This window comes from Phyllobates terribilis, unplaced genomic scaffold (genome assembly GCF_046119375.1).
Source record: "Phyllobates terribilis strain yellow unplaced genomic scaffold, ASM4611937v1 Scaffold_11__3_contigs__length_659146591, whole genome shotgun sequence".
In the NCBI taxonomy this organism is placed as follows: Eukaryota; Metazoa; Chordata; class Amphibia; order Anura; family Dendrobatidae; genus Phyllobates; species Phyllobates terribilis.
The window spans coordinates 221,264,952-221,286,269 of record NW_027362771.1 but is presented as its reverse complement, the minus strand read 5'-3'; the positions used below and the strand labels follow the sequence as shown (position 1 = coordinate 221,286,269).

At 43.8% G+C, this 21,318-nt stretch overlaps 1 protein-coding gene across 4 annotated transcripts in view; it reads left to right on the top strand.

Annotated features, from left to right (window-relative positions):
• The window catches only part of KCND2 (potassium voltage-gated channel subfamily D member 2), a 677,709-nt gene extending 657,435 nt beyond the window's left edge, over positions 1-20,274 (top strand). For all 4 annotated transcript variants that reach the window (XM_073652073.1, XM_073652072.1, XM_073652075.1 and 1 more), the window contains one exon: positions 14,051-20,274. In XM_073652073.1, coding sequence (XP_073508174.1) covers positions 14,051-14,228 — 178 coding nt within the window. In that variant the 3' untranslated portion in view covers positions 14,229-20,274. The remainder of the gene's footprint in view (positions 1-14,050) is intronic.
• Positions 20,275-21,318: the final 1,044 nt, after the last annotated feature.

Here is a 21,318-nt window from a genome sequence, read left to right as displayed (position 1 = left end):
CCATTCCTCCATGCAGATTTCCTCTAGAGCAGTGATGTTTTGGGACTGTCGCTGGGCAACACGGGCTTTAAACTCCCTCCAAAGGTTTTCTATAGGGTTTAGATCTGGAGACTGGCTAGGCCACTCCAGGACCTTGAAATGCTTCTTGCGAAGCCACTCCTTCGTTGCCCTGGCGGTGTGCTTGGGATCATTGTCATGCTGAAAGACCCAGCCACGTTTCATCTTCAATGCCCTTGCTGATGGAAGGAGGTTTGCACTCAAAATCTCACGATACATGGCCCCATTCATTTTTTCATGTACACGGATGAGTCATCCTGGTCCCTTGGCAGAGAAACAGCCCCAAAGCATGATGTTGCCGCCCCCATGCTTCACAGTAGGTATGGTGTTCTTTGGATGCAACTCAGCATTCTTTCTCCTCCAAACATAACGAGTTGTGTTTCTACCAAACAGTTCTACTTTGGTTTCATCTGACCATATGACATTCTCCCAATGCTCTTCTGGATCATCCAAATGCTCTCTAACAAAGTACAGAGGGGCCCGGACATGTAATGGCTTAAGCAGGGGGACACTTCTGGCACTGCAGGATCTGAGTCCCTGGTGGCATAGTGTGTTACTGATGGTAGCCTGTGTAACGTTGGTCCCAGCTCTCTGCAGGTCATTCACTAGGTCCCCCCATGTGGTTCTGGGATTTTTGCTCACAGTTCTTGAGATCATTTTGACCCCACGGGGTGAGGTCTTGTGTGTAGCCCCAAAACATCTTTGAACCTCCACCATATTTGACTGTAGGTACTGTGTTTTCTTCATTGTAAACCTCATTCTGTTTTCGGTAAACAGTAGAATGATGTGCTTTATTAAAAAGCTCTATCTTAGTCTCATCTGTCCACAAGATGTTTACGCAGAAGGATTTTAGATTACTCACATTCATTTTGGAAAACTGCAGTCTAGCTCTTTTAGATCTGTGTGTCATCAATGGGCTCCTCATGGGACTCCTTCCATACAATTTTATTTCATTCAAATGTCAACGGATAGATTGCGCTTATACTGATTCACCCTGAGCCTGCAGGATAGCTTGGATTTCTTAGGAACTGGATTGGGACTGCTTATCCACCATCCGGACTATCCTGCATTGCCATGGGTTGTAAACTTGTTGATATTTTTCAACAGTTTTGGTTCTCAAGTCCTCAGACAGCTTTCTGTCTGGTTGGCAACTTGTAAAATATATTTTTGTAGGATTGTCCTGTAAGAATTATTTCTAAAAACAATAGTGGAAAAGCGTGTATCATGTGGTATGAATATTTTTACTGAATGCCAATGCATGGAATAGCACAGTCATACAGTAATAAAATGGAAACCATGATGTGTACTGCCTGAATGGGGGCTGAACTGGGTAGGTGGGATGTGACTGTGAATAAGTTTATTCTACAGTGCTGAAGTGTGAAACTAGCCTAAAGTCATTGATGCTGAGCCAGGCAATGCACAGAAAGGTTTACATTGAAATTTATCACTGTTTAAAATTATTTAAATTGAATCAATCACCAGGTTCTTGCCACCCCATCTAAGAACAGCATGGTGTAGAGCAGAGACCCTGATTCCAGTGATGTGTCACTTAGTTATCTTAGTTGTGATAAGTCCCTATTTTCTCTGCTGCAGATCTAGCAGTGCACTGAATGCTGAGCTCTGTATAACCCCGCCTCCATCACTGATTGGCAGCTCTCTGTGTACACTGTACATTGACAGAAAGCTGCTGATAATTGGTGGGGGTGGGGTTACACATAGTAGTTGATTAGGAGACACCTAGTCCTGTGGTGATAATCCCCTGCTGATAAAACACTGATTTTATTGAACCTACAACAAGCAGACCAGTAAGTCACACATCACTGGAATCAGGGACTCAGCCCCTACATCATGCTGTCCTCAGATTACACAGGAAAAACCTGCTGACAGATACCCTTTAATTGTCACAGAAACAGCAGAATTGTTGCATACAAGGTAATAAAAGAGTTTTAAGCAAAATTACATTTTCTATGAAATATCTAAGCAGATATATAGAATATGCCTATCAAATTGTTTATTAAAGTCTCATAGCTGCACACTTCATCCATTTCAGGAGAGAAGGAGATTTTAATTGCAGGACTTTATTTCTCTCATAGATAGCTGGACAGATAGACAAATAAATAGAGATAAAAAAAATAAAGAAAAGCAGCATCGTGCTTAGAAAGTGGATCCCAGCTCTGAGCCCTTCCAAGTAGTAGATACCACAATCTACAATATGCCAAGTTGTAGTGCTGAATTTGCAGTGCTGCCATTTTTTATCTGCGAGCTAGACAAACAGGGAATTACAAGTGGTCTATGTATCTATACAGGGATCTTGGTAACCCCTTCAACCCCAGGAGATTTTCCGTTTTTGTTTTTCCTCCCCTTCTTCCAAGAGCCATAACTTTTTAATTTTTTTGTCAATTTGGCTGTTGGAGGGCTTGTTTTACTGACACCTTTGATTTTACCATATAGTGTACTGGAAAGCTGGAAAAAAATTCCAAGTGCAGTGAAATTGCAAAAAAAAGTGCAATTCCACAATTGGTCTTTGAGTTTTTTTATTTAGCATGTTCACTATATGGTAAAATTAACCTGGTAATATGATTCACAAGGTCAGTATGAGTACGCCGATGCCAAATATGTAGAATTTATTTTTTATTTAAGAAAAAATTCAGAAATTTGTATGAAAAAAAGTTTTTGCGTTTGTCGCAACATACTCATTTTTCATGATCTGAGCTGGGGGAGCGTTATTTTTGCACCCCGAGCTGACGTTTTTATTGATACCATTTTGGGGTAAATGCAATGTTTTGATTGCCTGTTATTGCATTTTATTGCAATGATGCGGCGGCCAAAAAGACGTAATTCTAGGCGTTTTGATTCCTTTTCTCATTATATCGTTTGCCGATTGGATTAATTTACTTTATATTTTGATAGAACGGACATTTATAAATACAGCGATACTAAATAGGTGTATTTTTTTAATTTATTTTAATGGTGCAAAAGAGGGTTATTTGAACTTTTGTGTTTTTTTTGTCGTTTTTAGTATTTGTTAAAACTTTTTTTTTCACTTTTTACTTTATTTAATAGTCCCCTTAGGAGACTTGAAGCAGCAATTGTCTGATTGCCTGTCTTATGTATCACGTGACTGGGCGCCAATGGATGGGACTTGTGACGCGCTTCTGGCCTGCGCGTGTTAAATGCCGCTGTCAGTGGCTGACAGAGGCATTTAACTTGTTAACACCCACAGGTCGTGAAGGGGTTACTATATTAATGTGGTCAGTCATGAAGGGGTTAATAAAGTAATGTGATCACATCAGCAATTACATTGATCAACCAACGCAATCTCACAAGCTACTTCTCACCTCTATCTGTAACATGATAGAAAATGAGAAGAATTTCCTCTTACCAAGTGCCCTATATTACAAACAACTAAGTTTTATATATAAAGGGTAGAAGACAACTGTGAACTTTTTTTTTGTCTAATTGTATGCTTCAAAGGGAATGTACTGTAATGTTTCAAAGCAACTTTGAAACTAGTCTTGATTATAAATAGTCTTGATTTATACAAGTCCTATGGTTTGTGTCTACAGCTCTTTGTAAAGTCTATTAATCTCTGTCTAGTCTGATCCTAGGTTAGAAAAAGGTGAGGCACAGATGAAAGGTTGCATGTCGGCAGGGTGAGAGTACAGTGAATGTATGTAGTCTGTACTCATGTTGGAAGGTTGCATGCCAGCAGGGTGAGAGTACAGTGGATGTGATTGTAGTCTGTACTCATGTTGGAAGGTTGCATGCCGGCAGGGTGAGAGTACAATGGATGTGATTGTAGTCTGTACTCATGTTGGAAGGTTGCATGCCGGCAGGGTGAGAGTACAGTGGATGTGATCGCAGTCTGTACTCATGTTGGAAGGTTGCATGCCGTCAGGGTAAGAGCACAGTGGATGTGATTGTAGTCTGTACTCATGTTGGAAGGTTGCATGCCGGCAGGGTGAGAGTGCAGTGGATGTGATTGTAGCCTGCACTCATGTTGGAAGGTTGCATGCCAGCAGAGTGAGAGTACAATGGATGTAATTGTAGTCTGTACTCATGTTGGAAGGTTGCATGCCGTCAGGGTAAGAGCACAGTGGATGTGATTGTAGTCTGTACTCATGTTGGAAGGTTGCATGCCGGCAGGGTGAGAGTGCAGTGGATGTGATTGTAGCCTGCACTCATGTTGGAAGGTTGCATGCCGTCAGGGTGAGAATACAGTGGATGTGATTGTAGTCTGTACTCATGTTGGAAGGTTGCATGCCGCAGGGTGAGAGTACAATGGATGTGATTGTAGTCTGTACTCATGTTGGAAGGTTGCATGCCGTCAGGGTAAGAGCACAGTGGATGTGATTGTAGTCTGTACTCATGTTGGAAGGTTGCATGCCGGCAGGGTGAGAGTACAGTGGATGTGATTGTAGCCTGCACTCATGTTGGAAGGTTGCATGCCGGCAGGGTGAGAGTACAGTGGATGTGATTGTAGTCTGTACTCATGTTGGAAGGTTGCATGCCGGCAGGGTGAGAGTACAATGGATGTGATTGTAGTCTGTACTCATGTTGGAAGGTTGCATGCCGGCAGGGTGAGAGTACAGTGGATGTGATTGTAGTCTGTACTCATGTTGGAAGGTTGCATGCCGGCAGGGTGAGAGTACAGTGGATGTGATCGCAGTCTGTACTCATGTTGGAAGGTTGCATGCCGTCAGGGTAAGAGCACAGTGGATGTGATTGTAGTCTGTACTCATGTTGGAAGGTTGCATGCCGGCAGGGTGAGAGTGCAGTGGATGTGATTGTAGCCTGCACTCATGTTGGAAGATTGCATGCCAGCAGAGTGAGAGTGCAATGGATGTGATTGTAGCCTGCACTCATGTTGGAAGGTTGCATGCCAGCAGGGTGAGAGTACAGTGGATGTGATTGTAGCCTGCACTCATGTTGGAAGGTTGCATGCCGTCAGGGTGAGAATACAGTGGATGTGATTGTAGTCTGTACTTATGTTGGAAGGTTGCATGCCAGCAGGGTGAGAGTACAGTGGATGTGATTGTAGCCTGCACTCATGTTGGAAGGTTGCATGCCAGCAGGGTGAGAGTACAATGGATGTGATTGTAGTCTGTACTGATGTTGGAAGGTTACATGCCGGCAGGGTGATAGTACAGTGGATGTGATTGTAGTCTGTACTCATGTTGGAAGGTTGCATGCCGGCAGGGTGAGAGTACAGTGGATGTGATCGCAGTCTGTAATCATGTTGGAAGGTTGCATGCTCGCAGGGTGAGAGTACAATGGATGTGATCGCAGTCTGTACTCATGTTGGAAGGTTGCATGCCGTCAGGGTGAGAGTACAGTGGATGTGATTGTACTCTGTACTCATGTTGGAAGGTTGCATGCCCTCAGGGTGAGAATACAGTGGATGTGATTGTAGTCTGTACTCATGTTGGAAGGTTGCATGCCGGCAGGGTGAGAGTGCAGTGGATGTGATTGTAGCCTGCACTCATGTTGGAAGGTTGCATGCCAGCAGAGTGAGAGTACAATGGATGAGATCGTAGTCTGTACTCATGTTGGAAGGTTGCATGCCAGCAGGGTTAGAGTACAGTGGATGTGATTGTGGTCGGTACTCATGTTGGAAGGTTGCATGCCAGCAGGGTGAGAGTACAGTGGATGTGATTGTAGTCTGTACTCATGTTGGAAGGTTGCATGCCAGCAGGGTGAGAGTACAGTGGATTTGATTGTAGAGTCTGTACTCATGTTGAAAGGTTGCATGCCGGCAGGGTGAGAGTACAATGGATGTGATTGTAGTCTGTACTCATGTTGGAAGGTTGCATGCCGGCAGGGTGAGAGTACAGTGGATGTGATTGTAGCCTGCACTCATGTTGGAAGGTTGCATGCCGGCAGGGTGAGAGTACAGTGGATGTGATTGTAGTCTGTACTCATGTTGGAAGGTTGCATGCCGGCAGGGTGAGAGTACAATGGATGTGATTGTAGTCTGTACTCATGTTGGAAGGTTGCATGCCGGCAGGGTGAGAGTACAGTGGATGTGATTGTAGTCTGTACTCATGTTGGAAGGTTGCATGCCGGCAGGGTGAGAGTACAGTGGATGTGATCGTAGTCTGTACTCATGTTGGAAGGTTGCATGCCGTCAGGGTAAGAGCACAGTGGATGTGATTGTAGTCTGTACTCATGTTGGAAGGTTGCATGCCGGCAGGGTGAGAGTGCAGTGGATGTGATTGTAGCCTGCACTCATGTTGGAAGGTTGCATGCCAGCAGAGTGAGAGTGCAATGGATGTGATTGTAGCCTGCACTCATGTTGGAAGGTTGCATGCCAGCAGGGTGAGAGTACAATGGATGTGATTGTAGTCTGTACTCATGTTGGAAGGTTTCATGCCAGCAGGGTGAGAGTACAGTGGATGTGATTGTAGCCTGCACTCATGTTGGAAGGTTGCATGCCAGCAAGGTGAGAGTACAATGGATGTGATTGTAGTCTGTACTGATGTTGGAAGGTTACATGCCAGCAGGGTGATAGTACAGTGGATGTGATTGTAGTCTGTACTCATGTTGGAAGGTTGCATGCCGGCAGGGTGAGAGTACAGTGGATGTGATCGCAGTCTGTACTCATGTTGGAAGGTTGCATGCTCGCAGGGTGAGAGTACAATGGATGTGATCGCAGTCTGTACTCATGTTGGAAGGTTGCATGCCGTCAGGGTGAGAGTACAGTGGATGTGATTGTACTCTGTACTCATGTTGGAAGGTTGCATGCCCTCAGGGTGAGAATACAGTGGATGTGATTGTAGTCTGTACTCATGTTGGAAGGTTGCATGCCAGCAGGGTGAGAGTGCAGTGGATGTGATTGTAGCCTGCACTCATGTTGGAAGGTTGCATGCCAGCAGAGTGAGAGTACAATGGATGAGATCGTAGTCTGTACTCATGTTGGAAGGTTGCATACCAGCAGAGTGAGAGTACAGTGGATGTGATTGTGGTCGGTACTCATGTTGGAAGGTTGCATGCCAGCAGGGTGAGAGTACAGTGGATGTGATTGTAGCCTGCACTCATGTTGGAAGGTTGCATGCCAGCAGGGTGAGAGTACAATGGATGTGATTGTAGTCTGTACTCATGTTGGAAGGTTGCATGCCAGCAGGGTGAGAGTACAGTGGATGTGATTGTGGTCGGTACTCATGTTGGAAGGTTGCATGCCAGCAGGGTGAGAGTACAGTGGATGTGATTGTAGTCTGTACTCATGTTGGAAGGTTGCATGCCAGCAGGGTGAGAGTACAGTGGATTTGATTGTAGAGTCTGTACTCATGTTGAAAGGTTGCATGCCGGCAGGGTGAGAGTACAGTGGATGTGATTGTAGTCTGTACTCATGTTGGAAGGTTGCATGCCAGCATGGTGAGAGTACAGTGGATGTGATTGTAGCCTGCACTCATGTTGGAAGGTTGCATGCCAGCAGGGTGAGGGTACAGTGGATGTGATTGTAGTCTGTACTCATGTTGGAAGGTTGCATGCCGGCAGGGTGAGAGTACAGTGGATGTGATTGTAGTCTGTACTCATGTTGGAAGGTTGCATGCCGGCAGGGTGAGAGTGCAGTGGATGTGATTGTAGCCTGCACTCATGTTGGAAGGTTGCATGCCAGCAGAGTGAGAGTACAATGGATGTAATTGTAGTCTGTACTCATGTTGGAAGGTTGCATGCCGTCAGGGTAAGAGCACAGTGGATGTGATTGTAGTCTGTACTCATGTTGGAAGGTTGCATGCCGGCAGGGTGAGAGTGCAGTGGATGTGATTGTAGCCTGCACTCATGTTGGAAGGTTGCATGCCGTCAGGGTGAGAATACAGTGGATGTGATTGTAGTCTGTACTCATGTTGGAAGGTTGCATGCCGCAGGGTGAGAGTACAATGGATGTGATTGTAGTCTGTACTCATGTTGGAAGGTTGCATGCCGTCAGGGTAAGAGCACAGTGGATGTGATTGTAGTCTGTACTCATGTTGGAAGGTTGCATGCCGGCAGGGTGAGAGTACAGTGGATGTGATTGTAGCCTGCACTCATGTTGGAAGGTTGCATGCCGGCAGGGTGAGAGTACAGTGGATGTGATTGTAGTCTGTACTCATGTTGGAAGGTTGCATGCCGGCAGGGTGAGAGTACAATGGATGTGATTGTAGTCTGTACTCATGTTGCAAGGTTGCATGCCGGCAGGGTGAGAGTACAGTGGATGTGATTGTAGTCTGTACTCATGTTGGAAGGTTGCATGCCGGCAGGGTGAGAGTACAGTGGATGTGATCGCAGTCTGTACTCATGTTGGAAGGTTGCATGCCGTCAGGGTAAGAGCACAGTGGATGTGATTGTAGTCTGTACTCATGTTGGAAGGTTGCATGCCGGCAGGGTGAGAGTGCAGTGGATGTGATTGTAGCCTGCACTCATGTTGGAAGGTTGCATGCCAGCAGAGTGAGAGTGCAATGGATGTGATTGTAGCCTGCACTCATGTTGGAAGGTTGCATGCCAGCAGGGTGAGAGTACAGTGGATGTGATTGTAGCCTGCACTCATGTTGGAAGGTTGCATGCCGTCAGGGTGAGAATACAGTGGATGTGATTGTAGTCTGTACTTATGTTGGAAGGTTGCATGCCAGCAGGGTGAGAGTACAGTGGATGTGATTGTAGCCTGCACTCATGTTGGAAGGTTGCATGCCAGCAGGGTGAGAGTACAATGGATGTGATTGTAGTCTGTACTGATGTTGGAAGGTTACATGCCGGCAGGGTGATAGTACAGTGGATGTGATTGTAGTCTGTACTCATGTTGGAAGGTTGCATGCCGGCAGGGTGAGAGTACAGTGGATGTGATCGCAGTCTGTAATCATGTTGGAAGGTTGCATGCTCGCAGGGTGAGAGTACAGTGGATGTGATTGTACTCTGTACTCATGTTGGAAGGTTGCATGCCCTCAGGGTGAGAATACAGTGGATGTGATTGTAGTCTGTACTCATGTTGGAAGGTTGCATGCCGGCAGGGTGAGAGTGCAGTGGATGTGATTGTAGCCTGCACTCATGTTGGAAGGTTGCATGCCAGCAGAGTGAGAGTACAATGGATGAGATCGTAGTCTGTACTCATGTTGGAAGGTTGCATGCCAGCAGGGTTAGAGTACAGTGGATGTGATTGTGGTCGGTACTCATGTTGGAAGGTTGCATGCCAGCAGGGTGAGAGTACAGTGGATGTGATTGTAGTCTGTACTCATGTTGGAAGGTTGCATGCCAGCAGGGTGAGAGTACAGTGGATTTGATTGTAGAGTCTGTACTCATGTTGAAAGGTTGCATGCCGGCAGGGTGAGAGTACAATGGATGTGATTGTAGTCTGTACTCATGTTGGAAGGTTGCATGCCGGCAGGGTGAGAGTACAGTGGATGTGATTGTAGCCTGCACTCATGTTGGAAGGTTGCATGCCGGCAGGGTGAGAGTACAGTGGATGTGATTGTAGTCTGTACTCATGTTGGAAGGTTGCATGCCGGCAGGGTGAGAGTACAATGGATGTGATTGTAGTCTGTACTCATGTTGGAAGGTTGCATGCCGGCAGGGTGAGAGTACAGTGGATGTGATTGTAGTCTGTACTCATGTTGGAAGGTTGCATGCCGGCAGGGTGAGAGTACAGTGGATGTGATCGTAGTCTGTACTCATGTTGGAAGGTTGCATGCCGTCAGGGTAAGAGCACAGTGGATGTGATTGTAGTCTGTACTCATGTTGGAAGGTTGCATGCCGGCAGGGTGAGAGTGCAGTGGATGTGATTGTAGCCTGCACTCATGTTGGAAGGTTGCATGCCAGCAGAGTGAGAGTGCAATGGATGTGATTGTAGCCTGCACTCATGTTGGAAGGTTGCATGCCAGCAGGGTGAGAGTACAATGGATGTGATTGTAGTCTGTACTCATGTTGGAAGGTTTCATGCCAGCAGGGTGAGAGTACAGTGGATGTGATTGTAGCCTGCACTCATGTTGGAAGGTTGCATGCCAGCAAGGTGAGAGTACAATGGATGTGATTGTAGTCTGTACTGATGTTGGAAGGTTACATGCCAGCAGGGTGATAGTACAGTGGATGTGATTGTAGTCTGTACTCATGTTGGAAGGTTGCATGCCGGCAGGGTGAGAGTACAGTGGATGTGATCGCAGTCTGTACTCATGTTGGAAGGTTGCATGCTCGCAGGGTGAGAGTACAATGGATGTGATCGCAGTCTGTACTCATGTTGGAAGGTTGCATGCCGTCAGGGTGAGAGTACAGTGGATGTGATTGTACTCTGTACTCATGTTGGAAGGTTGCATGCCCTCAGGGTGAGAATACAGTGGATGTGATTGTAGTCTGTACTCATGTTGGAAGGTTGCATGCCAGCAGGGTGAGAGTGCAGTGGATGTGATTGTAGCCTGCACTCATGTTGGAAGGTTGCATGCCAGCAGAGTGAGAGTACAATGGATGAGATCGTAGTCTGTACTCATGTTGGAAGGTTGCATACCAGCAGAGTGAGAGTACAGTGGATGTGATTGTGGTCGGTACTCATGTTGGAAGGTTGCATGCCAGCAGGATGAGAGTACAGTGGATGTGATTGTAGCCTGCACTCATGTTGGAAGGTTGCATGCCAGCAGGGTGAGAGTACAATGGATGTGATTGTAGTCTGTACTCATGTTGGAAGGTTGCATGCCAGCAGGGTGAGAGTACAGTGGATGTGATTGTGGTCGGTACTCATGTTGGAAGGTTGCATGCCAGCAGGGTGAGAGTACAGTGGATGTGATTGTAGTCTGTACTCATGTTGGAAGGTTGCATGCCAGCAGGGTGAGAGTACAGTGGATTTGATTGTAGAGTCTGTACTCATGTTGAAAGGTTGCATGCCGGCAGGGTGAGAGTACAGTGGATGTGATTGTAGTCTGTACTCATGTTGGAAGGTTGCATGCCAGCATGGTGAGAGTACAGTGGATGTGATTGTAGCCTGCACTCATGTTGGAAGGTTGCATGCCAGCAGGGTGAGGGTACAGTGGATGTGATTGTAGTCTGTACTCATGTTGGAAGGTTGCATGCCGGCAGGGTGAGAGTACAGTGGATGTGATTGTAGTCTGTACTCATGTTGGAAGGTTGCATTCCGGCAGGGTGAGAGTACAGTGGATGTGATTGTAGTCTGTACTCATGATGGAAGGTTGCATGCCGGCAGGGTGAGAGTACAGTGGATGTGTTTGTAGTCTGTACTCATGATGGAATGGTTGCATGCCGGCAGGGTGAGAGTACAGTGGATGTGATTGTAGTCTGTACTCAAGTTGGAAGGTTGCATGCCGGCAGGGTGAGAGTACAGTGGATGTGATTGTAGTCTGTACTCATGTTGGAAGGTTGCATGCCAGCAGGGTGAGAGTACAGTGGATGTGATTGTAGTCTGTACTCATGTTGGAAGGTTGCATGCCGGCAGGGTGAGAGTACAGTGGATGTGATTGTAGTCTGTACTCCTGTTGGAAGGTTGCATGCCGACAGGGTGAGAGTGCAGTGGATGTGATTGTAGCCTGCACTCATGTTGGAAGGTTGCATGCCAGCAGGGTGAGAGTACAATGGATGTGATCGTAGTCTGCACTCAAGTTGGAAGGTTGCATGCCAGCAGGGTGAGAGTACAGTGGATGTGATTGTAGCCTGCACTCATATTGGAAGGTTGCATGCCAGCAGGGTGAGAGTGCAATGGATGTGATTGTAGTCTGTACTCATGTTGGAAGGTTGCATGCCAGCAGGGTGAGAGTGCAATGGATGTGATTGTAGTCTGTACTCATGTTGGAAGGTTGCATGCCAGCAGGGTGAGAGAACAGTGGATGTGATTGTAGTCTATACTCATGTTGAAAGGTTGCATGCCGGCAGGGTGAGAGTACAGTGGATGTGATTGTAGCCTGCACTCATGTTGGAAGGTTGCATGCCGGCAGGGTGAGAGTACAGTGAATGTATGTAGTCTGTACTCATGTTGGAAGGTTGCATGCCAGCAGGGTGAGAGTACAGTGGATGTGATTGTAGTCTGTACTCATGTTGGAAGGTTGCATGCCGGCAGGGTGAGAGTACAGTGGATGTGATTGTAGTCTGTACTCATGTTGGAAGGTTGCATGCCGGCAGGGTGAGAGTACAGTGGATGTGATTGTAGTCTGTACTCATGTTGGAAGGTTGCATGCCGGCAGGGTGAGAGTACAGTGGATTTGATTGTAGTCTGTACTCATGTTGGAAGGTTGCATGCCGGCAGGGTGAGAGTACAATGGATGTGATTGTAGTCTGTACTCATGTTGGAAGGTTGCATGCCGGCATGTTGAGAATACAGTGGATGTGATTGTAGTCTGTACTCATGTTGGAAGGTTGCATGCCAGCAGGGTGAGAGTACAGTGGATGTGATTGTAGTCTGTACTCATGTTGGAAGGTTGCATGCCAGCAGGGTGAGAGTACAGTCGATGTGATTGTAGTCTGTACTCATGTTGGAAGGTTGCATTCCGGCAGGGTGAGAGTACAGTGGATGTGATTGTAGCCTGCACTCATGTTGGAAGGTTGCATGCCAGCAGGGTGAGAGTGCAATGGATGTGATTGTAGTCTGTACTCATGTTGGAAGGGTGCATGCCAGCAGGGTGAGAGTACAGTGGATGTGATTGTAGTCTGTACTCCTGTTGGAAGGTTGCATGTCGGCAGGGTGAGAGTGCAGTGGATGTGATTGTAGCCTGCACTCATGTTGGAAGGTTGCATGCCAGCAGGGTGAGAGTACAGTGGATGTGATCGTAGTCTGCACTCAAGTTGGAAGGTTGTATGCCAGCAGGGTGAGAGTACAGTGGATGTGGTTGTAGCCTGCACTCATGTTGGAAGGTTGCATGCCAGCAGGGTGAGAGTGCAATGGATGTGATTGTAGTCTGTACTCATGTTGGAAGGTTGCATGCCAGCAGGGTGAGAGTACAGTGGATGTGATTGAGGTCGGTACTCATGTTGGAAGGTTGCATGCCAGCAGGGTGAGAGTACAGTGGATGTGATTGTTGTCTGTACTCATGTTGGAAGGTTGCATGCCAGCAGGGTGAGAGTACAGTGGATGTGATTGTAGTCTGTACTCATGTTGAAAGGTTGCATGCCAGCAGGGTGAGAGTACAGTGGATGTGATTGTAGTCTATACTCATGTTGGAAGGTTACATGCCGGCAGGGTGAGAGTACAGTGAATGTGATTGTAGTCTGTACTCATGTTGGACGGTTGCATGCCGGCAGGGTGAGAGTACAGTGAATGTATGTAGTCTGTGCTCTTGTTGGAAGTTGCATGCCAGCAGGGTGAGAGTAGAGTGGATGTGATTGTAGTCTGTGGTCTTGTTGGAAGGTTGCATGCCGGCAGGGTGAGAGTACAGTGGATGTGATTGTAGTCTGTACTCATGTTGGAAGGTTGCATGCCAGCAGGGTGAGAGTACAGTGGATGTGATTGTAGTCTGTACCTATTTTGGAAGGCTACATGCCGGCAGGGTGAGAGTACAGTGGATGTGATTGTAGTCTGTACTCATATTGGAAGGTTGCATGCCGGCAGGGTGAGAGTACAGTGGCTGTGATTGTAGTCTGTACTCATGTTGGAAGGTTGCATGCCAGCAGGGTGAGAGTACAGTGGATGTGATTGTAGTCTGTACCCATTTTGGAAGGTTACATGCCGGCAGGGTGAGAGTACAGTGGATGTGATTGTAGTCTGTACTCATGTTGGAAGGGTGCATGCCGGCAGGGTGAGAGTACAGTCGATGTGATTGTAGTCTGTACTCAGGTTGGAAGGTTGCATGCCGGCAGGGTGAGAGTACAGTCGATGTGATTGTAGTCTGTACTCATGTTGGAAGGTTGCATACCAGCAGGGTGAAAGTACAGTGCATTTGTTTGTAGCCTGTACTCATGTGGAGATATGTAGGGCTTCACAAGTTTTTTAAGTGTACATACCCTTTAATACCTTCGCCAATGAAATAACCTAACATATAAATGAGAAAAGTGCTATGCTTCAGTGTAAATAACGTCCATCTTTCTCTTACAGCAGGTCCAGTCTAAATGCCAAAGTGGAGGAAACCATCAAACTAAACTGTGAGCCTCCGTATGTAACAACAGCTGTAATAAGTATCCCAACATCACCAGTGACTACACCGGAGGAGGACGGTAGATCCGCGTCCCCAGAATATCCACACAGGAACATTGTGAGAGTGTCAGCACTATAAACCCTGATTAAAGATGATTTTTTGTTTAGTAAATGAAATGAAAACAGTTCAGTCTCCCTGAGATTTCCAAGTGATGGATTATTTGCATATTAATAATAAAAGACGAGCAGATTTGAATAATGCAATGGGACCTTACAGCAGATCTTCCAATCCAGTAGAAGTGTGACTACATACATGAGCACAATGAAAGATCGCCCATTGATTCCCTTTTTGTTTTTGCTTTCTCTTTCCTTTACTATTGCAACACTTTTATATGAAAAAAAAGAAATCTCTGCAAAGGAAGTCTTTTTGGAGTAGTAAAATTACCATTACAGCAATGGAAACATTGTGATTATGTTTTCCCTAGAGGGAACATTGAACGTTCCATAGCATAATGAGTATGAAAGAACATGCATAGCAAGTATATTTGTACTTATTGAAATGACATCAGTAATGCATGCAGCTATTCTTCAGAGCAGGGATTTGAGATAATTAAAGCTGTTTCCACCGAACATTATTTAAGAAAAAGGCCTTTCAGTGCGCTCACAACTGGATGAATAATGTTTACAGTATCAAAACAAAGACAAACAAAAGCGTGGTGGGAACGGAGCCGTATTTCTGATATCACATGATGTCTTGTACATAAATAGCGTTTCCCTGTTGTTTTCTTGTTGGGTTATCTTGTTTGGCAACAAGCGCAATAATTGTGTGTTTGCTCCATCACAAGTCTCTATTTTATTTCATATTCTTAGCGGTGTTCAATGACAACTCTGTTTTCACACTCAAAACGGATATCTGTGTATACAGGTTAATCACACTACTTCTGTTACTTTGTGTTGGGTGAAAAGAAAATCTGAATATAAGCAGTGATAATAGCTATATTAGCTCAGTGGCGATTTTTAGGGGAGGGGTTTTTAAAGAATTCTTTGATTCTGGAACATGCATGAAAATTGATTGTTATTGGTCTGGAATGCTTGTGACGTTACGCTTATTATTTTGTAGTGCTAGTGGTGTCGGTTTTGATGTTCAACATTAATATCCTGTAACTCATATAGTTCGTGCCGGACTAATTCACTATTTACCCCATTTGACCAATGGTCATTAAAAAAACAATGACTTAAATGACAAGATGTAAAGAGTCCTGGCTAACCTGCAGCTGCACAATACCTTATTATAAAGCTCCACAACAGCTAAAGACTTAAAGGTGGAAGTACTTTAATCCCAAGGTAAAAATAAAGTGTCATAAAGGTCATGTATTATATATGAGAATATTCGGGTTCCATGTACTCAATAATGTAAATTTAAAATTTAGGATGAGGAAAAATAAGGTCGAACAGCAAAAAAACAAACATATTTTTCAGTGATAAGAAATCCAAGATGCAAAATTATCTGTGTCAGTTTTGTCATGCTTTTTTGATTCTGTATTGTTATTTAGTGTATTATTTCAAATACCAAAAGCAGAAACTCAAATGTATCACTCACTAACAACACAGAAATTACCATTAACATTTAACAAACAAAAAAATGGTCTCTGTTTCACAGGCTTCATGGATGTTAATTTGAGTAAATCTACATAGTAAGAGTTATCACAAGTCTTACAAGTTTCTTTCCTTTGCAACCACTATCTCCTTGATAGTTGAAGAGTTATTCTCATGTTATTAAATTGCATTAGTTAGCTAGACAGTATGAAAATAAGCACGTTTGTAATGGACTTGCTTTTTCTATCTGCTATTAGTCTCCTGCTGTGAGAGCTTTTATCTTACATAGTGTACATCATGTTGTCAATGACACCGACCATCAGAGTCAGGCCGACAATGTGCAATAGCTACAATCAAAGCTGAGGCGTTAATTCAAGAAATCACAGCCTATTGATTTCTATACCGCAGTTAGCTTCTCCTCTCCCCTCCCTCTCAGTTCCTGACCTGTTATAAGTCTTGCAAATTCACCAGCCCCCAGCATCAGCATTTGTCAGAGCAGTTCTCCTAATCACTGCTTGATTGTTCAAAGGCCCTGTATCCAAATATAGTGATAGCAGTGTAGATTCATATTTTAGTTAGTCGGGATGAGAATAAGCAAGTTTGTAATGGACTTGCTTCTTCTTACTGCTGTCATTCTCCTGCTTTGAGATCTTTTATCTTAGATAGTGTACAGCTTGATGCAAAGGAGATTGACCATCAGAGCCTGGCCGAGTATGTGCAGTAGCTACAGTTCAGGCTTAGGAGTTAATTTGTGAAATTACAGCCCATTGATTTCTAAACAGCAGCTAGCTTCTCACCTCCCCCTCCCACTGACCTGTTCTAAGTCCTGCAAAATCACCAACCACCAGCATTTTCCAGAGCAGTTCTCCTAATCATTGCTAACTTGTTCAAAGGCCTTGTTATATCAGTATGTTAATATAATAACAGTGTAGATGCTAGGACAAAAGTCATTAATTTGTCACAGTAGCTGAAGAAGCTACTGACCAGAAATGTCAGTCAAGGAGGAATGCCCCTCCCCCTCCAGCAGTCGGGAAATGAGCAGGCTGCATATCTATGTGGTGCTTGAGAATGACCCTTTAATAAATGTGGCTTGTTTTTTGCTTATACTAGTCACTTTAACCTTTCATTTTCCCTTGTTTGTTAAAACCATCTAACAGAAGAACTTATTTTGCCTTTATCAACCAAAGACCAGCTTTATTTTCTTAAAATGCTCTAGAAAAATGAAAGTTCTTCTGTGATTGGTTGCTTTTCTACAAGCCCAAATGTTTGGATACATAGCTTTGGTAAAGTGGCATATTGAATCGAAACCTATTGATGGAAACTCCGTTCTGTTGCATCAGTATCATGATATTTCTCATCAGTAGGTGCTGAGTGGCAAGATGCAAATTGGCCTAATTTATTAAAATGGTCCAATAGAAGAAAACTGACCTTGTTGCTGATAACAACCAATCATATTGTAGCTTTTATTTTGAGCACCAGTTGGCTGCTATGGGCAAGACTAATTTTTCCATTGGACAGTTCTGATCAATACTTGCTGCAGGTCAATGTGCTACAGTATAGTTGTGTAATAAGTAATATTGCCAATCTTCTAGGCTTTCCATTCATAAAGATGGTAAATTTGGCTCTGCATGCATTACTCTATAGGTATTTCCTATATAATTTTATATTTGTGGTTAATTGTATTCTTTTGAACGCGTTCTGAATATCAAGGATGGATCATTTGCTTGGGTGTCAATATTAGTCCATAACTAGGACACTTTCTAAGGGAGAGGTGAAAGACTGAGAGGAATACATCTTGGGACTATTTTTTCAGCCAATTAACTTTCCAAACTATTTTGGCAATTTTATATTAGTTACATGTCTTTTCTGATGTTTATCCAAAACTACAATTTTATAGTTCTTAAGTAGTACAGCAAATAATTATCACAATTATTTAAAAACAAAAATGATCTAATATTTACAGAAATCATATTGTTATCTCTAAAAATTTAAATATTGAAAATACCCAAATCATTTGTGTGACTACTTTGTTTTTACTAAATAAGCAGAGCATTCACCTATATTTATGTATGGTCTCATATACTGGAGATAATGTTCTGCACACATTACACTGTTCTGTTATTGCAGAAAAGATTTTCACGTCAGAACATATTATCTCAATAGATTTTCACCATTTATCATACTTTGGCTACGACCACATTAAAGCTTTCGTTGGTAGCTGTGCTAAAGCATGAAGCAGCATGAAAAATTGAGTAAATCTTGTCATACTTCTGTAATCTCATTTCAGCCTAATTTCTAGAGACTAGCAACCTTATAGATTTTCATGGTATTATATTTCACACATTGATAGTAATTAGAGTTGAGCAAAAAGATTCATGGGAACCTGGTCCAGCGGCCACCTTGGTCATCCATGACCGCTAGACCAGTACCCTGCGAATATTTTCCTATATGCCGGCTCCCTGGATCCTCTTCTCATTAGTAGACCTTGCACGTTCTCATCATTGCGGATCTTGGGGATGATTGTGGTCACATTTTCCATTTTTGAGTGACATTTCGCTTCCAGACAAGTACAAATAGATCATAAGTGTGTAAGTGTAGCTCATATGTTCATAATGTAGGTCAAAGAAAGATTTATTTATCTTATATTTTCAAACAGCTAATATTTTACAGATTTTGTTATGCTATTATTGCACATGTCCAGCTTGTGTGGTGTCACATTTCTAAATTTCCAGGCTTTCAAATAATGTCATTTGTCATAAAAAGTGTGAATTCTATGAAATAGATTATATTAAGGTTTATATATTTTGCTTGCAGTTATATGTACTATCAAGTGGAAATACATTTTCCTGGGATGTTAGGCTAATAATAGGTATGGCACTTGTACACAAAGGCCAGAATTTATCATCCCTCTATGCCAGAAATTGGTGTTAAAAAATGTCACGCAAGTGGTATTTTGTGACATTAGCATTAACCCCATGACTTAAAGGCATCATGGCGTATTGTTTTACAACAAATTTACTATATTATGAGCTAGAAACCTGGCGGATATTACATCTGTACTTGCTGTATATTGTAGCTCAAAAGAGGCGCCACATTTATTAAAAGGTGAGCACTTCTTAATAAATCTGGCAGACCTTGCTCCAGTGCTATAGGTCCAAGACTAGTGACCAGACTTGATAAATTCCCACCAAAAAGTTAGACTGAGTTTACATGAGCGTATTTTATGGTCCATATATTGATCGCAATGCTCGGTCTGGCAGTGGGTCTCCCTACTCGAACGGAATCTGTCAGGTCATTTTTGAGTACCCTACTCCTGAAAAAGGCATTAGTGATTCCGTTAGATTGCCGTATGCCCGAGGATCGAATCGCATTCCTCGGACTGGCTGTCTGCTCTCCTGACCCCTGACCTGAGCGTGACAGCTGCATAGAAATGCATGCTCTAACTCTCAGGTCAGGAGAGCCAACAGCCAGTCCAAGAATTGCTATGAGATCCTCATGATAGTCTGACTGGACTCAATCAGTGACGATGGCACAGGCATGTAAATGTGAGATGAATATTCACCCCTTCACCACCCACCCTTCTGTGCCGGTGTCATTGCAATCCTCGGACTGGCCAGTCTGAGGATTGTGATATGATCCTCGGGCATATGGCAGTCTGACTGCATCACTGACGCCGGTGAAAAGGGGTGGGCGGGATTATGGGCGGATGAAGGGGTGAATATTCATTTGGCGTTAACATACATTTGACTAGCCGGCGCGCGACTATACATTTTCTGGGGCTTACAGCATCACAATGGAGCCACGTACAGCAATAATAGTTGCATATCCTGAAAGGGCTGCCCAAGCCCTATTTCCGGATACTATTGGTAGGGTAGGCAAAAATTACCTGACAGATTCCCTTCAAACTCTACAGTCTCATTTATGTGTCTAAGGCTGTAAGTTTGAGTCAGGAGCCACGCTGTCAGTCCGTAAATTGCGGCGGTCAATATACGAACCCCAAAATATGCTTGTGTGAACTGAGCCTTGTATGGCAATCCTATTTTCTGAGATAAATATGGAAAACGGTTTTGGAATAAGTCATGTGAAATAATGCAATGAATAGTACATTTTAATCTATTTATTGCTATTATGTCCCCGATTAGATAAATTACATTTGAAAACAAGATGATTTCTTTTCAAATATAAAGGAAGATAAAATCTGTGCTGATTACTTTTTTGCAGGGAAATGTAAATTTATTTTAAAAATGCATCTCATGTTTTTCCTCAAGGACTGTAAATTAGTTTCTTATGTTTACAGAACTCAATTAGCTATGCCCTGGTACAAAACTAACTATGAGAGCAATCGCAGCGGAAAAGAGAAGGCTGCCCATCATTCCTGCTTGAAAACACAAGAAGCTTAGCATAAAGGAGCTCCTGAGAACACATCATTTTTATACATACTGGGGTATTATACCCCCTGGATGCTGGATATCAGAGGGGACACCTAGAAGCTAGAATATTTAGATGTAGGACTAGGGCAACAAGAATGACTTGTACAAACATAACTTCAACTTCCACAATTGAATGTATTTAAATTAAATGTTCCTGTGCTGAGATAATCTTATAACTGTGCCCCTGCTGTGTACTGTGTAATGGCTGTGTCTGACCGTGCAGGAACATGGTCTGATTATACCACATCTCCTGGGCAGGGGAGGAAGCAAAAGAGTATACAGACATTACAGCAGGGAATCACAGCTGGTTCTTTCTTTGAAGTAAAACAATGTTTAAAAACAGGCAGGGAAATGTTTTACCTCACAGAAAGAATCAGATGTGATCCCGTGCTGAAATGTCTGTATACTATTTTCTCCTCCCCTGCCCAGGAGATGTGGTATAATCAGACCATGTTCCTGTACGGTCAGACACAGCCATTACACAGTACACAGCAGGGGCACAGTTATAAGATTATCTCAGCACAGGAACATTTTATTTAAACACATACAATTGTGGAAGGTATTATTATTCTAAGATGTATTGATTAAAATGAACTTTTGTTCATGGAAAAATGCCTTTAAAACTCATATTTTCACATTATCCATTAACGCTTGACTTATAGATAGAGACTAGAGATTCACAGATAAGACAAATTTTTAATTTTTTTGTTCGCTCAGAATTTAATGTTTCATATTGTGTTCTGGGGTATTTCTCAGACCCCAGAGCATAATAAATGAAAGGTTTAAAATATGTAAAAAATCCTTATACTTGCCTCACCACTCACTTCTTTGGCGCAGGCGCTCCACACCGTCATCCGTTCTGTCCTTATTGCGTCTTCTGATTCCCGACATTTGCGCTGAAATCTCATACTGAGGTGGCACTTCTGGCTCTGATGAGGCCCAAGAGGGTTCTGCACAAGTGCAAGAAAGGTCACGAAAGTAACAACGTGTGCCGTAACCTTTGCACGTGCATACACAGAACAGTCAGAAATCTTGGCTCAGTGTGAGAGTCCCAGGGATTACAGTGCGAGCTCGGGGATCAGACTGCAAGGAGGACTGGATTTGGGGATGGTGAGAAGCAGAGGGGCTGGAGAAATGAGTGTTAAATTGAGTGTAAGGATTTTATTTAATTTTTTTAACCTTTTGATGGCCAATTTTGCTGAA